The following is a 23,865-nucleotide window of genomic DNA, read 5'->3' on the forward strand; positions in this document are numbered from 1 at the left end:
CTTCCAGATCCAGAACTGTGGCTAAAGTGGAAAGATTGATGACACAGCACTGGAACATCGGTGGAGTGGGCTATTAAGTATTAGAATACAGATTTATACCTCCAATTTCACACATGGGAGATTCTTGTCATAGGGAAAGATGAATCATTCCAACTTCACTCCCACACAAATCTTAGAAGGTTATAGGATGACTAGCAGGTTACATACTCATCCATTCCTTGGAGAAATAATGCATAGAAAGCGAAAAAGACAGAAAATAAAATATGTAATCAATGGTGACCTAAAACACACAGCTTAAAATTACTGAACCAATTAGATTACAGGCTTGAGTTTCTATTTCAATGCAGTACATCGTTTTTAAACTATTTGGTAATGAGTTACCACCAAAAATGGAAACGCTGAATTCATGTACCCTCCAGGAATCACAATAGTCTATAACCTTTTCACTAAAGCAATTACCTTTACTATGTCCTTCACAACAAAAGAAGTCAAAACTAAACAGAACTGGCAATTTCTTAAGTCTGAATGTCAACTTGGGATTTCTGTTCACATTCATGAACCATTCAAGCTTTTTCCAAAGGGTCAGTCTTCACAAAAGTGTCAGCCCTTATGAAAGTGTTTAACTTTTTTACTCTGCCTCCAAACATGCAATGGGTTATAATATTCTTTTTACCTAATATAATTTTCCATGAACACAGTGGACCTTTAATATTCATCTTTAAATACAGTGGAACTGTTTCATACAGAAATGTTTTGTTGATATGCTGGCACTGTAGCAGGAGTTAGCTCATTCAGTATTAAGAGTTTGTTATAGACTTGATCATATTTTTGATCATATGCAGTTTCAGATAAGGTACTCAATTGGAAAACGAACAGCAAAATATTGTAATCCAGATACAGCTCCCATAGCTGAACGAGAGTATTTAGAAAATTAAACTGTGATTTAGTCAGATAGATACTAATCACATTGCTGAGGCAGGAGAGTAGACATTGGCTTTTCCCCACAAGTACAGGAGTTCAATTGCAGCCGAGACCGACTCCTGGTTGCAAGAGTCCTACGTGAAATGAGTCTGAACAATCTCAATTCCGTTTCTAGTAGCCATGGGCCAAAGCACAAGACTCCCTGTATTGTGATACTAATTTGGCAATTGAATTCAGAGGGGCCACAGTATGGCTGGTGTGGAAAGTGGAAGAACATCACACTGGTGCAGTAAGGAGTGCTATGTGCTGACGGGATCTTAACTCTGCACTTATTTGCAATCTTGGATTCTTGATGTCGACATTGATTGCCAGATAGGGGAAAGTGCCTCTTGCCCCAGCATCAATGTCCCTCATCTTTACAAACAAAATTCATAAAGAAAACATACTTAAGCATGTTAATGATTGGAGGCACAACTTTGACTTTTCACTGATTTTTGCAGTAATTGCCAATCTTCATTATGTTCTAATGGAAGGTTGGTGTTACGCTCCTCTTTATAACAAGAGCATTGTGAATCAGTTGCACAGTAAGTAAACTGGAATTTGTGCCAAAACAGTTCACTATGAACATATCAAATGTAAACAACTTTCATTATAGAGCAGTTTTAACACAGAAAAATGTCCCAAGACACTTTGAGGCATAATCAGAAAAGACAGGCTAAGAAAGGAACAGACAATTATTTCTATGTGAACAAGTTGTCTCTATAGTAATTTTTATTCACAAAAATGGACCATACACAAAGACTTTTATGCCTAAGAAAATGGCAATAAATACAAAACGAGGAGAGAATTCCTACATGGATAAAATATGGCACATAAGTAAAATACATTTAATCTATAGCAAAAATGAAAAAAGCATACTGCATTTCATAAAGTCCCTTTTTAGTACAGACATTTGTTGATTCACTCAACTTTGCAAATTGTTTCGGTCACTTCATTTGGTTAATGATGTAATGAAAAGAATGATTTCAGTTTTCAATCACAAGTTTTAGTCTCTCCATACACAACGTCCCAATGGTTCCAAACAATGCATTACATAAAGATGTATAATTTTAAACTTATTACCCTACATATTGCATAACTAGTTTTGCTGTTTAACAGTTGAGGATGTAAAGGTTTAAGGCATGGTTAACTATTTAAGATTCTTGCCCCTATAACAGTACTTTAGCTTTGGGCCGCATAACACAGAAGTGTTGAACTGCATGCCTTTTCTGCTTGCAGCTGTTATGGGCCATTTCACTTCTAATCTTAGAAGGGTCATTGTCCACCTGGATGAACAAGATTTTCATCTTAGTTTTGTGCTTGCTTTAGGTTGTGTATTTGAAAAGGCATTGGTCCTATACAATAAGGTTATGAAAATTAGAACAAAAATCATAAGACTAAAGGATACGAAAACTGGCTAGCTGTAAATGCACATTTACACTGGTTTCAGCTCTTAAGAACATTTGCCATTGCATCATAGCGGACAGCAACTTGGTGCAGCAAAAGTGTGTTGCGTTTGTTTAAAGGAAAACGTCAAGTCCTATTTTAGCAATATTTCTGGCAGCCTCCCAAAATTCAATAAAACATGCTGTGCAAGAAGAAAATAATTAAAGTCAAAACACCAAATTTTAAAAAGGGAGAAGGTGCTAGGTATGATTTCTAAGTGTTGATTTTAGGGTTTTTCCTTTAATTCAATGTGAAACTGAATTATCTCCAGTACTTAAAAAATGGTAATTACTGTTACCAGCATGTGTCAATAAGGAAAAGGAAAGCAAGACAGCAAAATACTGATTTCATGGATTAGCTGTGCACAGGGAAGGCAGCAATCCAATCTTTTGGACCTTTAAAGTAGAATTCGTGGAAGACCGTGTAGCAAAACCAAAGCTGTCTAGCTAGTTCTTGAAGGTCATTATAGGTCATAATACTGCTTATTAATAATCAACACCATGATCAGAATATTCACCACGGTAATCTCCTTGGTACTCATCCTGATATTCTACAGGATAGTCGTCAGGGTATTCGCCTTGGTAGTCACCTTGGTAATCTCCATCACTGTATTCTGAGCCATTTGTTCCCTGGCTCCCGTTGTGAATGACTGGCTCAGTTGGGGTGGTGCAATATTTGGAGTCGTACACCTGCCGTCCCAGGCCATATACAGTCATACCTGTTTGAGAAGCCCCTTTGTTGGTGCCCATCTGCAGTGATATTGTGGAAGTGTCACATTTGTCTGTTGACACTTTTTGGTCATAGATGTGTCTTCTGGTACCTGGGGCTGTCATACCAGCCTAGAAAGAAAGGTGGGGGGGGGGGGGCGGGGGGGGAGAAAAAGAGAATTATTCAAGTGAACAGAGTTTTAATACATGTATGAAATAGTTGGCAGCCACAATTCCAAACTGTAAAGCTATCATTTTGGCAAAAACACAATATGCAAAGATGATTGCCAAATCTTGAAATACAACATCCTGCTTTTGCCAAAATACCAGATTTGGATTTGGCAAAGTCACAGTCTGCCACCTCAACTGATCACACACAGCTCTTCATAAATGGATCAATAAAACATGTGTACACAGTAGTCTTTGCACAAAGATGAAAAATTTAGGCCACTGTTTGGGGAGGAGCTGTCTTATATAGGAGTAATACATAAGCACTGGGTACAGCAACACTGATTATAGAGCCTGTCACATGTTTATTAAAATCAAAGGGTTTAAATGTCTTGCAGTCCAGGGAGCTGTGTTGACCCTAGGGTCAGCTCCGCAGAGTGTGGGAAATTCAAATCTGTTGCTGTTTGAAGGAGTTGAGCAGTTTGTTAAAAATGCATTCTCCAATCTCAGTACTCAGCAGACCATCTCTTTGGAGCCAGGAATTTGAACCCACCACAGAAGCTGGGGTCAGAGAAAGGGGAGATATGGGTCGGGGAAAGAGGAGCCCCAGTAGCTGGGAACTTCCTAAGCAGCACAGTCAGCCGAGACTGACTGACCGTTATACAAGTATAGATGCTCATGTCCTGTATAGCCACTTGCCAGCTGGAGACTGGCTGGGCCATAAAGACTTCAACTAAAAGTTTTCAGACAGACTCCAAGTCCCTTTAGTATCACATATGCTACTGGAAATAGTTGCAAGAGTTTCTTTCAGTACAAAAAAAAACTGCATTTTATTTGTGCAATAGCTTTCTTTTTGTTGTTTTTTAAAATCATCATTTCCATTGAGCCTCCCATCCACACCATTCTCTGGGACATGACTTTTCTAATGATGTACTGCATGGCTTGTACTTCAAAAATATCTCAGCTAAAATCTGACAAATGGAATTTTAGTCTCGTGAGTTTTGCTCCCATGTGGTGTAACACTGACCCTCATATTATACACTGATCAGGATTTATTTTGGCTGGAACCATCACACATGGATCACTTTGCACATGAGTACATATGGCATATTTTAAAAATTTTAAAACTGGCTTCTATACAGAAAAACTGTCACGAGTAGAACACCAACATACCAAAACCCCACAATACTGAAACATTTGATTTACCAAAGCAGCCTTTACATCCCCTTTAGCCGCCTGACTACTCAAGTCCCAATGTCCCTGAAGGCTGACCAGTTAGTTTCGCCACTCGACACTTTAGCTGTAATTAGGACTGTGTGCAAAGTGGTTTGCTCGAACTCTCTGCCCTACTGACCATGGAGGAAGTTACCAACTGCTCATAGTCAAGATGTGCCCCACTCCACTGACTCAAACTCTTTAAAATTAGACTCTGAATTCAAGTGCCAGGAAGTAGAGCAGAGCATGTAAAACCAGCTATTTACCATATTAGCTCATAACTTCCTAAGTGATCAGTTGGGTGGTGAGTACAGAAGTCTCTGGAGCCATCAGGATTCAGGGGTGAGCAGCTTTCTCATACACTACCCACACGATTTCACACAAACAAACTTTGGATATACTGAATAGATCCAGGTCTGGCAGGGCAGTGTCCTACTCTGCCCACAATACCAATGGCATCACCCTTCATGGGATGTTTTTGCCGGGGGGGGGGGGGGGGGGGGGTGGGTGGGTGGCAGGGAGAAGAGGAGAAAAGGGGGGGCACAGGAAGCAGGGGGAATTGGAGAGACAACTGTGAAAATCTATCCAGGAAGTAATCCAGGAACAAAGGCATTATAGGCCCAGGTTTGTGTTCTGTTGATGTCTGATGAAATAGATCATACTTGGCCCTCCAAGTTAGATTTGCTGACCCATCTGGTAGGGAATATGTTTTCGCTAGACTATGGACACTATTCTTGAGAACTATGTGGCTGATATGCAGATGACACTTCCACACAGTGCTGAGAACTGGACACCAAACAAAAGCAGACGGCTTTTGGGCTGCATTGTACAAGGATGACGCTGGGCATCAGCTACGAGGACAAGAGGCCCCAGTGCGGAATAAGCAGTTGGATGCGTGCAGTAACTGAGCAAGTTACAGAAAGATTGCAACAAGGAGAGTACATGTGCCATACGACTGAAGATTAGTACCCTTGCAAGGGCAGAATAGGTTTCAACTGGGAAAAGACCAGATCCAGTTCCAATTGCAGTGTGTGAAACCACATACACACTGATTGCTTACCTGACTGGCACCTTTGTTTGTTCCCATCTGGAGACTTATGGTTGTTTGATCGTATGGTTTTTCAGTATGAGTCTTCGGATCATAAAGGTGTCTCCTAGTCCCATAGGCAGTCATACCTGCTTGGCTGGCACACTTGTTGGTCCCCATCTGAAATGAAATTAATTACAAGATTTCCTTTATGGGGGCATCGAATGTAAACTGCAGACACATGCCCCAATACAAAGAGTATCATCAATATCTCAGTTGAATTTAGCTAGCATTAATCTGGCCAATGGCATTTTAAAAGACCATTTAAGGGTCAGGACAAGATTGGCCTCAGCTGCGATTCTTCTCCACTCTCCCTCACCAATAATACAATAGGCTACCAACACTTACTGGTCAGGCTCACAGTAATGATGGCCACTTGCAAAAGGTACTAAGGGGTGAACGGTGCCCATGGAACTACATCCCAGCAAGGAGTAAATGCCTTTAGGAGGAAAGGGGAAGGGGAAAAAATTTGGCACAGAAAAAAAAATCTTCCCGAATGGCAGCGAGACTATTCAACCCAGATACACCTGGGAACACTAGTTTCAAGTTTGATCAAGTTAGGTGAGCGCTTAGCGACTACGGAGAGATACAGCAAAATGAGGAGATCACAGACAGAAACACCAAATCTCAAACAATTTACAAAAAAAAGACAACTTGGCAAGTCGATCAATCTTTGGGTTTAAAAAAAATCAGTTATGAAAGAAATCTTTTAAAAGTCTGTAATAAAAACAAAGAATCTTGGTTCTAATCTCTTACATATTTTCATTCCCCCTGAAACATGCACTTCATAACCAACTAAGGCAGCAAGCAAGAGGAACACACTGGTGTAGCACTGTGATAACTCTCCTAAATTCCCCTCTTTCTGCACAGGGGCAGCTGGATTCTGTTGCCACTTCCCCACACTGATGTGCCACTGATTTGTAATTCAGCAGAGTGGATGAATACGGTAATGGAATGAAATCTAGTTACTCTGACACCATGTCTTGCTGCTTCAATGTGGGACAAAGATTCTTTATGCTCAGACACAAATTGCTTGTGACAACATCTAAAGCCAATACATGCATCAAACTTGGAATTTTTGAGCTTTGCTCTCCATGATCATTCTATTATCATGTCCTATCAAAATGGGGGCAAGTAACTTCTTAATTCTTCAACCCCTCCCCATATTTCCTCCCCTAAAAAAAGTTTGAGGGTACGATAGTAGAGCTACAAATTTTATAGCCACAACCAATGCCACTGAGTAATTAACAAGGATACAGATTTTGAAGTTGCTTTCCCATCGAAAGTGAAATGCATCACTATTGCAAGGTGCCACACTTAGCCGCAGAGATGAAAACTGAGGAAACACATTCTAAATATTGTGCAATAAAGCAACAGGAACCCAGAGACCATCTGGTCAGGAAGCCAGTACTTTAACTGCTTGACAACTGCATTATTTCATGCCAATATCAAACATAGCTGACACGCATTCTTCACCAGTTTACAGTATTTCTGTTCCATTCTTGGTAAAATTAGAGTTTATTCCCTCTATTCAGAGATGACAATTTGGGAAACTGAAAAAAATACAGCAGATACAAACTTTTTTTTCCAACAAAAAATTCTCAATTTTAGATTTGTTACCACCAGTAATTTTTTGGAGCGAGAAAAACCTCTCAATTTAAAATATCTTGAAAATTAAATGAATGGGTACCTGAAGTCCAATTACACTTTGTCCAGCCCTCAGTTTTTCCTCCTTGAAATGCCTCTCCTGTTTATCTGCATATTTAACTCCGATATCCATTCTTGTGTGAAAGCCTTTCGTTTTTGCCTGTTCAAAAGAAATCAAGTATAGCGACATTGAATGTAAGCCACCGTAACAGAAGGAAACCAACAGTTCAGGCAGTGTTTCCTGTGGAACAATTATAGAAAAGCAACTTAAAAAGATCACCAGAAAACCTACACGTGGAACATGGAGACTAAACAATAAACAAAACCAAAATGCAACTATAGAAAGTAGTTGTCCGGGGAACTACCTCAGAATTTGCAAATGAACTCTACCAATGAATCAGAAATATTCCTGGTACAAAAATCAAAAACTTACTTACCTTGGTCCGATCAAAATCTATTCTTTGAATCCCCATCTCCTCCCTCTTCTCTCCCCCCCGCCCCCGCCCATCATCGGTGCCCTTTACTGAAGTACCACATTCCCTCTTCAATTATCAGCACCATGGGAGCAATATTGTGGTCTTTGCTAATTTTACTGGAAAAAGTCAACATAGATACAAAATAAGTAATCCCAACCTTTTCAGTTATATTAGGGAAGATAGGAATTTCAAGCACTAATGGTTGCTTTCAAATTCACATGAATTTACTTGAAACACTTGCTCTTTGTTGTTTAGCTGCCTCCCTCACCTTGAAGTATTTTTAAAGCAAGTAGTTTTCAGTCAGCTTTAGTTCACAAATCTTTTAAGCAACTGAGCACGTTTCAGCCTCATGAGTGGCTTACTGTTGACTGAATGCAACAGATTTATACAGCTTATAGTTTTTATTTAATAAAAGTATAACGCATCTCGTTGAGCAACTATTGCCTATCTTCATCTGATCCAATGCTAGCCAATCTTTTCATATTCATTTTATTTGTAACTTTATCCAAGTGTAAACATTAATTGTTTCAGCAATGGCAAGATTTTTTTTCTATATAATCAAAGCCAAAATTGCTTAAAAAGATTAGTGATTGCAAACAGATAGAAAGCAGCTTCTTTAAAATACTGCAGTACAGGATGGGATGGGAAAAGAAAAAGCAAATAGATGCCAAGCAAAACCACTGACAAGTAGAGGGGGAAGAATGAAATGGGGGAAGCTGTAAGACAGAGGACAATGGCAAGCACCCAGAAGAGGATCCGATTTTGATCTAACTCAAGATAAGCAAATTTTGATTTTGCTTCTGCAATGTTCAAGGACCTCTAGTAGGGTCTGATTTTCTATCCTGTTTAGTCCAGAACAACAGGAATTTGGTAGGAAAATTTGAAGCAGACAAGTGAGTGGAGGAAGAGAGAAAAAAAAACAGCAGAGAACTAAAACAGATGGACCAGTGAAACACTGCACTCGCCCCTACGTAAGGATTGGCATTCCAAATAATTCAGATTCATCGCAACCACGGTGATCAATTTGTGATGGTGAAAGATTCAGTACTTTAGTAACAGATACAATTTCCATTTAGTTTTAACCATTTTTTAAAAAAACCCTAGCATACTGAGCCAAATTGTAGAAATCAACAGCATTCGCAGTAACAACCTCCATTGCTCTGGAGCACATTTTTTAAGTTAATCTAAAGCAAAGTACGGCAGATGTTGGAAATCAAATAAAAACAGAAAATGCTGGAAATACTCAGCAAGTCAGACAGAATCTGTGGAGAAAGAAACAGTTAACTTTTCAGGTCCATGACTCAAACTGTTTAATCTTCAACTTCTTCCAATTCTGGCGAAAGGTCATCGACCTGAAATGTTAACTCTCTTTCTTTCTCCACAGATGCTGCGTGACTTCCTGAGTATTTCCAGTATTTTCTGTTTTTATTTTGTAAGTTAATGTTGCAGAACAGGAGTTTCAAGTGTGTTAAAAGGAAGAACTACTGCCCACAGATACAAGAGGAACGCACATTTACAAGTTTTTAAGTGGGGAGGGGTGGAATCAGAAGGTGATGTTGTTATACCTTCTAAAACCCATGTTCAGTTGGGGAACCAAGTTTTGGAAAGAAACATTAGTGTAGCATTTATGCCACTGAAACAGTTGGCATTAAATGACTGCGACACAAAGCCTGCAAAGTCAATATCAGTGCACCCCTTTCCAGTCTAATCTTCAGGAGGCCTAGCTTAAACTACTGAAGCAGCAAAAATATATATATATTTTTTTAAAAGCATCAGTCCCAAGCATGCAGTACACTCATAAATGTGACAGGGTGCATGGTCTTTTAGTCCCCTTGGTGCAAGCACTTCCTCATACACTATGTCGAGGGCAGAACTAGACAGACAAGACAGATTTGCATTTATGTAGCATATTTAATGTCCTCAGGACATGCCAATGCGCTTCACAGCCATTGCATTACTTTTTGAAGTGTAGTCACTATTAGGTAGGTAAATCAGCAGCCAATTTGTGCACAGCTAAATCCCAGTAAAGACCAGATACTCTGTTTTAGCGATACTGGGCCTGGAATAAATGTTGGCCAGAAGAGCAGAAGGACTCTCCCTACTCTTCTTTGAATAGTGCCATGGGATCTTTTACGTCCACTCGAACAGGCAAACAGGAACCCGATTTAATATCATCCCATAAGACAGCACCTTCGGCAATGCAGAACTCCCTCCGTCCTGCACTGAAGTGTTGGCCTAGATTATGTGCTAAAGTCCTGGAGTGGGGCTTGAATCCTCAACCTTTTGACTCAAGAGTAGAGAGTGCCATTACTAAGTCAAACAGAAACAAAAAAAAAATCTTAATACCTGGAATAAAAGATTGGTTAGAATCCAAAGTAAAAATGCAAAAGAATAAGGGCATTAATGGGATATGGGCTACATTAAGAGCACCCATTAACAATTTCCTAGAATAGACTCCATCCATAATCACACTTACCAGACTTGCAAGTGCCAATAGGGTTGTCTGTACTTGAGTCAGGTTGCCATTCTCAAAAAGGTCATTTGCTTCAAAAATGTCATGTGGCCGCATCCCATAACACTGAATAGCTTTAATAAAGTTACCAATATTCTCCAGCTGAAGAAAAATAAACCAAGCAGTTAAATAACGTAAAATAAATAGCCCACTTTTGATTGACAATTTCTCTTCCTTCCCCACCCTGAGCATTGCTGGGGTATGGTTCACGGTTCACTGGGCACCTTCCATTACCTCACCCAGTTAGTGGTTCTTCAAAAGGACCAGCAAATTATTCAACCATGTAAGGCATCACAGCCAATCCATTCACATGAGAACATCAAGTGACTCCTTCATTCTCACATTAACTTCCAATATACTTTCTTGTAGGACAGTAATCTATACTGCTAACCAGGAACTTTATTAAAAAAAAAAGCATTGATCAGTTTAAACATTGCCCAAATGGAATGCAAAAGAAACTGTCACCCAGCTTTAGAAAATTAGTAACCATCTTTTACAAACTGACAAGCTCTGGACTGCCATCCAGAACCAAACAGGATACTAAACCAGGCCGATTAAATAGAACTGCTTCCCGAGCTGACATTAGCCGAGCAGCTGTCTGGCAACTTTTCAATAAGAATGTCATGGAAAGGAGTTGAAAATTAACCAACTAAGAGAGCTCAACACTCATTGGGGTAGGGTTCACTGGGTGCCTTCCACAAGTATCTGCAAGTTATTCAACCATGAAGGGCATCACAGCCAATCCAATCATGCGCGAACATGTGCCTACGTCTGCATTGGGCATCTCAGGAGATCCAAAATCAATATACATTGCTTGGCTTTAGATGAAGAATGGGCAAGATACTGACAGCACCTATGGAATCACAACCTAATATTCTGACAGGACTGGTTAACAAGTTTAACAAAGCAGTTTAATTTCTTACCTGATGCCAGTTTAATTTGGATTCATTAATTTTCTTGACAGAGTCAGGTTGTAGCTTGTTCACGAGACTGAAAAATTGATTAAAAAGGATTTAGTACTGCTTCTGATATGGGGTTGAAACATTTCTGCACTAGTGCTCCACTAATTCATTCTAGACTATAATCTGGATGATTTGTTGCATTAAAATCAAGTGCTGGTATCCCTTCGTTCACACACTACATTCCAAAATATTCTCTCGCAGGACAGTAAACTATACTGCTAACTAGAAACTTTATAGAAAAACATTGATCAGTTTAAACATTGCTTGTGTAGGTCTACAAAAGAACTATTAGTAACCATCTTTTACAAAACTGACTGGCATCCAGAACCAAACAAAATACAGAACCAGGCCAATTAAACAGAACTGCTTCCTAAGCCTGTGGCTGGCTGATATTCACCAAACAGCTGTCTGGCAACTTTTCAATAAGAATGCCAGGGAGTTGAAAATTATCCAACTAAGAGAGAGCTCAACATTTCAAATCTGTGGAGCTTGGAGAATGGTCCAGGACTCATTCAGAGGCACGACCTCCTGCTTGTGCAAATGGTCTATTTGCATTTAGGTTGTTTTAATGAATACAGGGAGAGGGAGGAGAATTTACATAGAATACTCCACACCAAGGAATGTATGTACTACAACTATCCCAACCGCCATTAGTGGGTTTAGTCACAATTCCCTTTAAGTAAATATTTTTTCTGCCATATTAAAATGCCACTTGAATTTTTATATGCCAACAAAAAACACCAGATGCATATATCTTCAATCAAGAGAACTGAATAAAGCTCATCAATAAATTTTCATGCTGATATGGCTTCTTTGGGCACATCGAACACAGCCCAAGCCAACTGTGCAGACAACAAAATTGTTACAGTAATCAGCCGTGGACATTCTGGCAAAGAGCCATTCAAGTCAGCAGTTCAGGGCATTATTCACATAAAATCCTTTTTGGGGAAAAAAATTTAAAGTTTTCCATCGGAATTCCTGAGGAAGCTGTTCCATGAGCAGGTCGAAACTAATTTAAACAGCACACAGTGCAACAGGCACTTTGCCTATTTCAAAGTATGCCTAACAAAAAGAAACCACATTCCTTCTGTTAAAAATGGGTTTACTGCACAAGTCAAAAGGCCCAATAGGATGGACTGATAAAGGCATACCATAAAAAGCCATTCTGTAAATCCTCCTGCCGTGTCACAGTAGTGATGTGTCACCACAGCCTGTGACAATGCGACAGAAGTCCAGTGGGGAGATGGAGACTGTCTAGATGAAATGCTGCTTGAATTTCAATCAGATGCAGGGCCAAGGGAAACCAGAAGAGGGCTTCATTGAATCTTCCCAAGTTTAGAGGAGCGAAATTTAAGCTGATTAGGATCGGAGTCTAAGGAAGTATACCAGAACTGTTTTTGTGGCAAAAAGTTTTGTACATTTAAACAATTACCTATTGGCCTTGGAGGGAGTGCAGCGTAGGTTTACTAGAATGATACCCGGACTTCAAGGATTAAGTTACGAGGAGAGATTACACAAATTGGGGTTGTATTCTCTGGAGTTTCGAAGGTTAAGGGGTGATCTGATCGAAGTTTATAAGATATTAAGGGGAACGGATAGGGTGGATAGAGAGAAACTATTTCCACTGGTTGGGGATTCTAGGGGTCGGGGGCACAGTCTAAAAATTAGAGCCAGACCTTTCAGGAGTGAGATTAGAAAACATTCTACACACAAAGGGTGGTAGAAGTTTGGAACTCTCTTCCGCAAACAGCAATTGATACTAGTTCAATTGCTAAATTTAAATCTGAGATAGATAGCTTTTTGGCAACCAAAGGTATTAAGGGATATGGGCCAAAGGCAGGTATATGGAGTTAGATCACAGATCAGCCATGATCTTATCAAAATAGCGGAGCAGGCATGAGGGGCTGAATGGCCTACTCCTGTTCCTATGTTCCAATAAGAGATGCCAACTTGTCAATGCACAAAAGATTATTGAAAGTTGCCTTTTATTTTTGTCAATTGTTGTTTTCCTCCTTCCTCCATAGTAACAATCTCCAGGTTAGAACCCATACTCTAAAATCAACATGTAGAAAGTTCTCTGGGCACTGTCCCTGGGGCACCTTCTTAAAGCAGTTTTTGTGCTTCCACTCAGCACGGTTATTCTGAGCTGCCCTACGAATTCACATTCTCAGAGTTGCTTATCAATCTTGACCCTACTTCATCGTACTGTGCGTCACTGAAGAATGCTACATCACAAGAAGAATGAGCTGTTTATATAGCGCCTTTCACAATCTCAGGAATTCCCAAAGTGCTTTACAGTCAATGAAGTACCTTTTGAAGTATAGTCATTGTTGTAATATAGGAAATGCTGCAGCCAATTTGCACACAGCAAGGTTCCCACAAACAGCAATGTGATAATGTCTAGATAATCTGTTTTAGTGTCGGTTGAGGGATTAACGTTGGCCAGGACACCAGAAAGAACTCCCCTGCTCTTCTTCGAAATAGTTCCAGCTGAGGGGGCAGACAGGACTTCAGTGCTCCACTGAAGTGTCAGCCGAGATTTTCTGATCGTCTGGCCCACATAAAACTAGATACGGAGAATGCGACTTCCCCACTGCCCCCAAGATAATGATTGATCATTCTATCCTATACTATGTGACAATTGGGCTGTATTTGAAGAATGAGGCATCACTATACCGATAAGAGGTAACCTAGCATTTGCCACTGTTAGGAAGCAGGCCTCTCTAAGTTTCCAATTTTGAGTCTTCCATTACAAACTCAGTTTTGTGTTTGGATGGTTAGATCTCCGCTCTGTTGAATGTGACTTTAGGATATTAAATAACACTAACTTCAGATTTGAGTACCTCATCCATCCAACCCTCTCTCTCTTTTAAAGTTCTGTCTGCTACCATCCAAAGCCCCATAGTAATTTTTGCCTTTACACCAAGCAACTATTACCATTAAGCGATTTCAGCCTTCACCCAAATTACCCTGGTGGTCTTTTCTCAAACTTCTCTGCCTGCCATCACTCAACTCCATCATGCACGTCAACTCCCCCATCCACGGCTCCCCCATCAACCGTGCTACCACAAAAGGCCTTGCCGCCTCTGCGGTTTTGATTATGGACCGAATCTTCTTGAATCATTTCCTCACCATCAACATCGACCCTGTCCACCTACAACCACACGACCCTCACCCTCCGCCCTGGGGGAAACTCCCCCAAGACACATTCTAACTCCTTCTCCTCTGGCCATCCACACCCATCACAATATCACTACCTCTTAAATGGCTCAACAGTGCTCTTAGTTCTGCCAAGACACCAAGTCAGATCTTCAACCCCTTACCTTCCCCATTACAATTCCCACCTCTACGTCCTCAAGTCTCAGGACCGCAGACTCAAGTGCACCTAATGCATTCTCAGGGTGTTGGGAGTGTAATTACTGTTGTTTTGTACACAAGTGCTTGCAGAATGCCTTTTATTGGTCTACTGTACTAGTGCTCTATTTTCTAAATAAAGAGCTGATAGAAAGATTGTCTATCAATAGGGAAAAGAATGGCAAACAGAGCTGGTTAAGTTTAACAAATGAAATGTAAATACAGGCAAGCAGTGTGTCAACTGCAGCTATATTTAAGCCAGCACAAGAAAACCAGACTATCTTTTAGAGGCAGTCTTGGTAAAGTCAAGACCAAAACTAGAAATATTAAGCACTTTTGAGGCTAGCACTAGGGAAACTAGCACAAGGGTACCAGTCCCTAAAGTGCAATATAGCTGCAGCATAATGTACACCAGTGGGAACAGGGCTTAGAAACCGGTCAGTTACTTACATGCAAAGAATGATACCATCCTTAAGGCTGACCTGGAAGTTCTCACCCAAGCGTTTGCCTGTAACTTCTTCAATCCAGACGCGCAATTCCTCCTCTTTCTGAGGGTCATATTTCTGAAGAATCTAGGAGAAGAAACCAAAATATGTACATATGTTACCACATAAATGAGTCTATCTTATATGTATTGAGAGTGATGATTCTGTCATCCTGTGTCCTGAAATTTGAGATTTGTGCAGCAATCCAGGCCTAATCAGGTTTCCTATAGAGAATTGCATCACGTTTATTATTGGCATCCCTTTACTCATGGAAAAAGAATGTCATGACTAATTTGCACAAGTTGAAAACATAAATGGACCTTTCCATAATACTACAAGCCCATTGGAAACTTCTGGCAGATTTTTTGTAAAGTATTTTAATATGAAGCACTCCGTCTAGGTTGGAGAATTATCCAAGAATCATCCAAAGTCCTATAGGCAAGATTAGATCTTGTATGAAGAATCTTGGCAATTAATTGACTTAACAGGTTACACACAGTTGTTCACCTAACACAATCCACTTCCTTTTCAAGACCAACTATAAAGTTAATACTTCAGATTGTTAAAAAAATATGGAGAAGCAACTTTGTGGATTATTGAATCTTATAGCACAGGAGGTTGCCATTCGGCTCATCGTGCCTGTGCCAGCTCTTTGAAAGAGCGGCCAATTCAGTCCCAAACCCCAGTTTCGTCCCCATAATCCTTCAAATTTGTCCTCTTCAAGTACATGTCCAATTGCCTTTTGAAAGTTCCTACTGATTCTGCTTCCACCACCCTTTCAGGTAGTGCGTTCCAGATCTTAACAACCCTCTGGAAAAACTCTCATTTCCCCTCTAGTTCTTTTGCCAATTATTTTAATTCTGCGACCCCTGGTTACCGACCCACTTGCCAGAGGAAACAGTTTCTCCCTATTTACTCTGTCAAAACCTCTCATTATTTTGACTCCCCTAAACCTTCTCTGCTCTAAGGAGAACAATCCCAGCTTCTCCAATCTCTCCACATAACTGAAATCCCTCATCCCTGGTAAACCTCCTCTGTACCCTCTCCAAATCCTTGACATCCTTTCCAAAATGTGTCGTCCAGAATCGTACACGATATTCCAGCTGAGGCCTAACCAGTGATTTATAAAGATTTAGCATAACTTCCTTGTATTTGTATTCAATGCACCTATTTACAAAGCCAAGTATCACATAGGCTTTCTTAACAGCCATATCAACTTGCCCTGCCACCTTCAAAGATTTGTGAATTATGCACCCCCAGGCCTCTCTGCTCTTGCATCCTACTTAAAAAAAATAGTACCATTTAGTCTCACCATGTTGTTCCTCCCAAAGTGCATCATTTCACACTTATCCACATTAAATTTCATCTGCCATGTGTCTGCCCATTTCACCAGTCTATGTTCTCCTAAAATCTGCCACTATCCTCCTCACTATTTACGTTATCAAGTTTTGTATTGTCAGCAAACTTTGAAATTGTACTCCCTATACCCAAGTCCAGGTCATTTGTATACAAGAAAAGCAATGGTCCTAATACCGATCCCTGGGGGACCCCATTGCATACTTCTCTCCAGTCAGAGAAACATATTTTCACCACTACTCTCTACCTTCTATCCCTTAGCCAATTATGTACCAAAGTTACCACCATCCCTTTAATCTCACGTGCTTCTATTTTCTGAATAAGTCTGTTATGTTTGAACTTTATCAAATGCCTTTTGAAAGCCCATTTATACACAACATCTACTGCACTACCTTCATCAACCCTCTCTGATACTTCAAAGAACTCAAATCAGGTTAGTCAGACACAATTTGCCTTTAACAAATCCGTGCTGGCTGTTCCTTATTAACCTATGCTTCTCCAAGTGAGAATTAATTTTGTCCTAGACAATGGTCTCTAGTAGTTTTCTCACCAGACCTTCGACTGATTGGCCTGTAGTTACCAGGTTAATCCATCTCCCCTTTTTTGAATAAGGGTGTAACATTTGCACCATTCCCATATCCAAGGAGGATTGAAAGATTGTCAGAGCTTCTGCTATCTCCACCCTTGCTTCCCTCAGCAACCTAATATGCATTCCATCCAACCGGGTGACTTGTTAACTTTGAATAATGCCAACCTATTTAGCATCCCCTTTTTATCCTATCCAATACCTCTACTCCCTCCTTCTCTAATGTGACATTAACTTCATCCTCTTCTTTTGTGAAAACAGATGCAAAGTACTCGTTCAGTATCTCAGTCATGCCCTCTGCCTCCACAAGATTTCCTTCTTTGTCCCTAATCGGTCCACCATTCCTTTATCTTTTTATATGTTTATAAAAGATTTTTGGGTTCCCTTTTATGTTACCCACTAATGTTTTGTTCCACCAAGCTAATTATTGCATGCCTGTCTCTATTTTGGCAATCTTATTCGCCCACAATTCACAAAAGAGACACTGCCTAGACCCTGACCTCGCTAACAGCTCTCCCTGAATCCATCATTATGACAAGTGATTCAGGGTTTGACTAGTCCTTTTTGGAGGCTTTGTGCTTCTTACTTACAGAAACTGAAGGAGCAATTTTATCCAGAGCTAAATTCTCTAAGTTTTGGACCTTTGCTCAACAATCTTCAATTCTTTGTTCCTGTCACAACCCTATCAAAAGTTTAATCCTGCTGCCAATCTGTGTCCTTCACATCCTAGCTGCCTGCCAGCTTATTTCCAAAAATTTGAGAACACAAGAGATGGCAAGTGAGAAAATACAAGGGAACAACAGCAAGAAAGCTGCAACAAAAAATAGGTGCAACATCTTACAACAAGGAACCATAAATGATAGATTATGAAGAGTGGATGGAACAGTTAGAGGGACAGCACGAGTTAATTTTGACACAAAATTGACTTGCGTTAGTCTGGGATACTTTTCTACAGACCAATTTTTTTTTGATAAAACAAGCCCACACATGACTTTTCCATAATTGAATTGTTTGCATAAATAAAACATAATTGGGCTGCGTTGCTCATGCCCCAGTTTGCTCTCATCCAGTTTTCAGCATTTTCTTTTGAATTTTGCTTTAGCTAAAGTGATATAAAACATCTGTCAAGAGACCATCGATCATTAAACAGCTAATTAAAATAAATATTTATACACTTGAGACTGCAATCCTTTGAGAATTTAGAGAATGCTCCTAGCAGAAAAGTTGATGTAGACATTTTTATTTGAGTACAACACAATTGGACACTAACCGTCACTGCTATAACCATTTTTAACTTGGTCTAAGGAACCATTCAAACCATAGCCACAGACACTGTTTGGAGTTTCCTGTTGTAACCTTCCAGATACCATAAACAGAGATCGAACAAAACCAACACTTGTGTGCACTCTAGTATGTACTCTATGATGTAAGCTATAACATGACCTGGACTAAATTATTTAAGCAAACCCCTCACTTATGTAGGCGGCTGATACGAATTTAATTGTGAACAATTTATTAAAACGTAAATGGATCTTTCTTCAGCTGCTAACTGATCAACAGTACATGTGAAAATGATGCACTGTTTATACCAAGCATCTGGTAAATACATAATATTTGCTTCCTAAATCAGCCTTTGGTTCCCATGAAGCATATATTCTACAGTTTCAGCTTTACATATTTGGTGAAAAGGAGAAAACCACTGCACTTGGCTAAGCAAAAGGAAAATTTAGCTGACGGTAAGTTCCCCAGCACTCCAAATTTCTTTTAATAAGCTGTCACTACAGACAGATATACTGCAGGTCACTAAAATACTGGTTTTTGACAAAAGGTTTAGTGTTGAAAAAGATTAAACAGCTGACTTCCAAACCAGACAGAGCTGTTTTGAAGAAAAATGATCCCATGAGATTCATGGAACAGAAGAATTTTCAAGGAGGTTAGGAGGCAGCATTTTCTTACACATAAAAGCATAGCCATGCATACACACACTCATTTGTATATCTCAACATTTTAACATCGATCAGTCCCTAAAAAAGGGAAAAAAAGTACATTACATTAACAATAAAAGCTTGGATACTTGAGCAGTGAGCGTCTGATTATTGACTACTATCAAGTTACATCACAGGAGTTAAGCAAAGTTGAACTTATGAGGAGCAAGTTTGTGGTTTATAATTGATAGGATCATTCTTGAACTCACGACTGCCTTATAGTTTTCAAGATGGCCATTCCACTGATGATCTTGTTGCCCATGTTATAAAGCTTTGGTCTTGCAACAGTTTGGTGAATCCTGTGTTAATGCTTTGGACATTTCCAAAATTCATGGCAGGGTATGGCACTATACTTTCCTATAAAAGATATATGGGCTCACAGAGCTATCTAGTTTCCTCTCAAATTGCTCTTTAACCACAGTTGATGGCTCATCCTCACTCATTTTTTCCACCATTAATTCAGCAGTTCCCTAGGGTTCTTTTCACTCCCACTCTGTTCCTTCCTACCAATCGCCACCGCCGCTTGTCATCCAACTACACTTCTGCTGATGTTTCCACTGCACATTAAATCAAGCTGTTCATCGCATACCCATAATTCAAGATCTCCAGTCGTCTACTAGAGTCATGAATAAATAACTACACTTTGAATCACATGCAGGCAATGACAATCTTGTTTCACTTAGAGTTTCTTCACATATCCTGCAAAATAATCAACAACCACATCTTACCTTTAATAACTCCTCCGTAGTCCATTTTATACTCAACATTTTTGGCTTCAGAGTCTTTTCTGATCTCAAATGGTTCTCCCAAATCTGTCTAATTTTCCAAAATAACCTAAAAATTCTGTTTTGTACTGAACACTTCTTTTCCCCTCCAACTTAACACTCTAAGTCCAAGCTCATCAAACATTGCAGTACTGATCCTATATCTGAGGGAGTACTTCTACCACCTTTCTCATACAGGAAAAACAGGATACCCATTAGGCATTCCTCACTCACTTCTAGGGTGCAATTTCCCATTCTCTATTTTAAATCGTTACTACTGATCCGTGCTTCTCTGAACTTTTCTCCTCTAAGCTTCAAATACAGTCTGCCTCCTCCCTATGGTCAACACCATGCTGAAATCAATATTCAATGTACAGTCTTCTACTCAAACTCATTTTTCATAACATCTCAAAACTGTGGAACTCCTTGCCCTCACAACCCCGAGGCTATACAAAAATCCAAGTTTACCACCACCTAATCACTTCTTGATTTAATTTATCTTTTTTTCTCTTCACAACCATTAATGGTGTGATAGGCCATGGGCTTTAAGCCCTTTATCTTATAGTTTTTCCAACTAAAGTAAACTCAATTACTGGATTTTTAAAAAAACAACAGAACTGTTATGCTGTATAAACCTATGCAATAATCTTATGTAAAACCATCCAGTTAAACCCATAATACACCAAGTTTACTCAACTGATTTCTGCAACCAGGATACAAAAGAATTGGCTGAAGTAACCGTTCCTTTTTCAGAAGACTATTAAGACCATGGCTGGAAGCAAAGATGACAAATCGGAATGATAATCAGACTATACGTCTACAACTGGCAAAAACATTAGATAGATTACTGCATTCCAGAAGAACCTTTGAGAGCCCAGCGACATAAAAACTGATTAAAAGACAAATTAGGTTTTCCATTGAATTTCACTATTTCAATCCATCTTGAATTGTAAGCAATTGAAGCAAAAGGTCTGTTTAAAAAAAAGTAGGACTCAATTATCAAAAAAAAATCACAGCTCAAATTATTTTAAATATGCTGAAGAAACAGACTATGAGCTCAGGACTTGTTTATTAGCTTTTAAAAAAATTCAACCAACATCAATTCCTTGGGAGATTAAAGTTTTTAAGCATCTGAAATATGTAGCTACAGTTAAGAGTAGTTTGCCATGGAAGTATTTACATTTTCCACATTTGAGGAGAGAGAAGATGATGAGAAACACAGGGAGTTTACATAAGTTTTTGCAATCTTAAAGGACAGAGGGAAAGTATTTGAACGAAATAACAAATAGTAATAGAGCATGCAGTTTTGATCACCATACTTCCAAAAAAAAGGCATCAACACAGATTCTGTTCAGTAAAATGGAGAGAAAGATTCAAGTTTTGAAATAATGTGGGCCATTGATTAAGAATTCACATGGGGGGTAATGTAAACTGCAAACCACTGCTGTGAATAGATTCCCAATTTTTTCAAAAGAGAATAATACAGAATTCAAATATAGGACAATTCAGATGGATTACAAAGATAAATCTAGAACAAGTTAATTGGATGAGCCTCAGGTTTTGAAGAAATTAAAGGATAGCAATCGTCGAGACTGTCTGCAACAGTAGTCCACTGGACATGCCCGATAAGAAAAGGCTCCCTAGCCTATTCCATAAATTGTTAACATTCTCCACTTAGAAGGCTGTTTACAGCTCCAGGGTACCTTGTATGAATACAAATACAGTGTATGAAGCAGGCTCATACACATAATCCTCTAAAGAGCAAGCTCCTGATCGTAGTCGCATGTGTAAGAAAAAAAAATGTAAAGCGGAGGTCAAATGCCCTTCTACAGGGATGGGCTAAAATAAAGTTGACTGGTAGGCTGCGCATTCTATTTCAGCTGGGCAACTGAGGCCGTTGCAAACTATCACTCCCACTGCCAACCCTAATCCCGAAGTTGCTGCTGTCACTGCCCCGGGTTCCATGGCTGTTATCCATCCGACAGAAGGGTCCAATTGTGGACCTCAACCAATAATTAGTAAGAACCCCTTTTTTAAAGTGGTTCGGTCAGTATTAGAAGTGGCCAAGGCCTTGAAGCATGTAGCCTGCCCATCCTCTGATGTTAAAAAGAAAAATACGCCAGGTTTATAGAAGTCATCTTGATGTACTATTCACTGTTTATAAGATAATCTCAGGGTTGGTTCTCGTTAGTTAAAACTGATAATTCCCACCTCTACAGACAGAAAGATAGGCTCCAGTTCCGATACCACCTCACTGACTCATCGAACCAGCATCCTCCAATATTTAAATTCTCCGTTTCCATTTGACCAGAGAAGGCCGTTGCAATGGATTCTAAGTGTTCTCACTATCAGCTTCATTTTTAAAAAAACTTTGCGGCCAACTGTAACTTCTAGTAGAATGGGTAATACAAAATGCCTACTTCAAAACAATTCTCTTCCTAATACTTGAAAACTCAGCTGCGCTATGACTCTCGATATCCTCAAACCAACCAAAAAACCCAATCATATCCCACAATGCCGCCTGCTTAAAAGGGCAATAAAAACATACTTTGAAGGTTTACTTTGTAACCAAAGTAAGGCAGTCAATAACTATAAGTTGGCTGTAGCTATAGAAACAACCACATTCTTGTATGCTAACGCAAACATGCTTTGACTGATACCAAATATATCCCAAAAGAAAATTATATTAGCTTATATTTTTCACTTTAATATTGGTATTTAATTAATAGTAAACTGAAGTGTCAGTCTAGATTATGTGCTCCAGTCCTGGAGTGGAACTTGAACCTATGATGTGACCCGGAGGCAAAAAAAAACTTACTTCTCTGATGCAAAGGGCTACAGATAAAACATTTAATATCTGCTGCTAAAATTATATTACTTCAACTGCATCTTGGAAAAAAAAGTTTCACAGACTCTTCTAGGCACTGAAACCTGCAGTTAAGCAGCAACATGACTGGGTCACCACCATACTTGTGCCTGCTAGCGATGGTCACAAAATACTTAAAATGTCAAAGGTTGGTCATGTAACATTTTACTATGACAAGTTACCAAATAAGAATAACTCTTAGCTCCCCTTAGCCGAGTGGGTAAAGCCACTGCCCAGCAAGTAGAGCAGATGGGCCCAGGTATGAATTCTGGTCTGCACTGAACCAGCTTTTCCAGCCAGAAGAGCAGTTGAGATACAACTGGACCCACTATCCCTGGGTTACGTCAGGGATAGGAAGCAAGAAAGAAAAAAGTGGACAAAGGGGATTTAAAAAAAATTTAAAGTCAGCATTCCCAATCCTGGACACCATGCTATACGTGTGCAGAGTCTTTGGACTAGAACAGCCTTAAGCTGTGATTCTCTCCAGTTCACAACAGAGCATATACATAATGCAATTCACATCCACTTTACAAGTATGCAGCAGTACAACCGTGGGCACAAGCCCCAATCTGTGAGCCCCAATGTTTAGAGGACACATAATCCCATGTGGCTGTCTGTTCTTCTGTTCATTCAAATTCCCTTAATCATCTTTGCGTAAATAGCACCCTGGTCTCATCTCTGGCACTCCAATGCAAAGTCCCATAATGCAAAACACAGATTCAGCCCCAATATTCCCCACATAGCAAGTTCCCTCTCCCCTCATGCTATCACAGGGAAGCAGGAAAATTCAGACGACAAACAGGTGTTGTAATGCATCTTGTTGCAGAGTAACACAGACACTTGAGAACAGGTCAGGTTACTGCCCTGTACACTGAGTAGTGAATGGGAGGGAAGGGGGTGGGGAAGAGAGAGGAATTAGTAATACAAGATTATGCTGTTGCTTCATGCTCCTTCAGGGCAAGAGCCATTACTTCAACAGAATAAAATGTTTTGCGCCATAAACCAGAAAACTTTTTTTTAAATTAAAAAAGTGAACAGATCCCATGACTCTATTTGAAGAGCAGAGGAGTTCTGAGTGTTCTGGCCAATATTTATATGTCAACCACCACCAACACAAGTTATCTAGTCATTTATCTCATTGCTGTTTGTGTAAATTGGTTGCCACATTTTGCGTACATAAGTGATTCCTCATCAGCTGTGCAACATTTTGGGATGTTCCAAGGACGTGAAAAGCATTATATAGTTGCAACTTTTTGTTGTTCTTCATAAAAGTATTTTAGAATATATTG

The 23,865-nt window shown here is 39.6% G+C and overlaps 1 protein-coding gene across 1 annotated transcript in view; it reads right to left on the reverse strand.

Annotated features, from left to right (window-relative positions):
- Positions 1 to 1,674: 1,674 nt before the first annotated feature.
- The window catches only part of LOC137325173 (calponin-3-like), a 55,151-nt gene continuing 32,960 nt past the window's right edge, over positions 1,675 to 23,865 (reverse strand). Inside the window, exons 2-7 of the mRNA XM_067989963.1 lie at positions 14,985 to 15,106; positions 11,142 to 11,208; positions 10,183 to 10,320; positions 7,274 to 7,390; positions 5,557 to 5,703; positions 1,675 to 3,245 (exon numbers count right to left, since the gene is read on the reverse strand). Coding sequence (XP_067846064.1) covers positions 2,892 to 3,245; positions 5,557 to 5,703; positions 7,274 to 7,390; positions 10,183 to 10,320; positions 11,142 to 11,208; positions 14,985 to 15,106 — 945 coding nt within the window. The 3' untranslated portion in view covers positions 1,675 to 2,891. The remainder of the gene's footprint in view (positions 3,246 to 5,556; positions 5,704 to 7,273; positions 7,391 to 10,182; positions 10,321 to 11,141; positions 11,209 to 14,984; positions 15,107 to 23,865) is intronic.

The sequence above is a fragment of the Heptranchias perlo genome, chromosome 9, assembly GCF_035084215.1.
Source record: "Heptranchias perlo isolate sHepPer1 chromosome 9, sHepPer1.hap1, whole genome shotgun sequence".
Lineage (NCBI taxonomy): Eukaryota > Metazoa > Chordata > Chondrichthyes > Hexanchiformes > Hexanchidae > Heptranchias > Heptranchias perlo.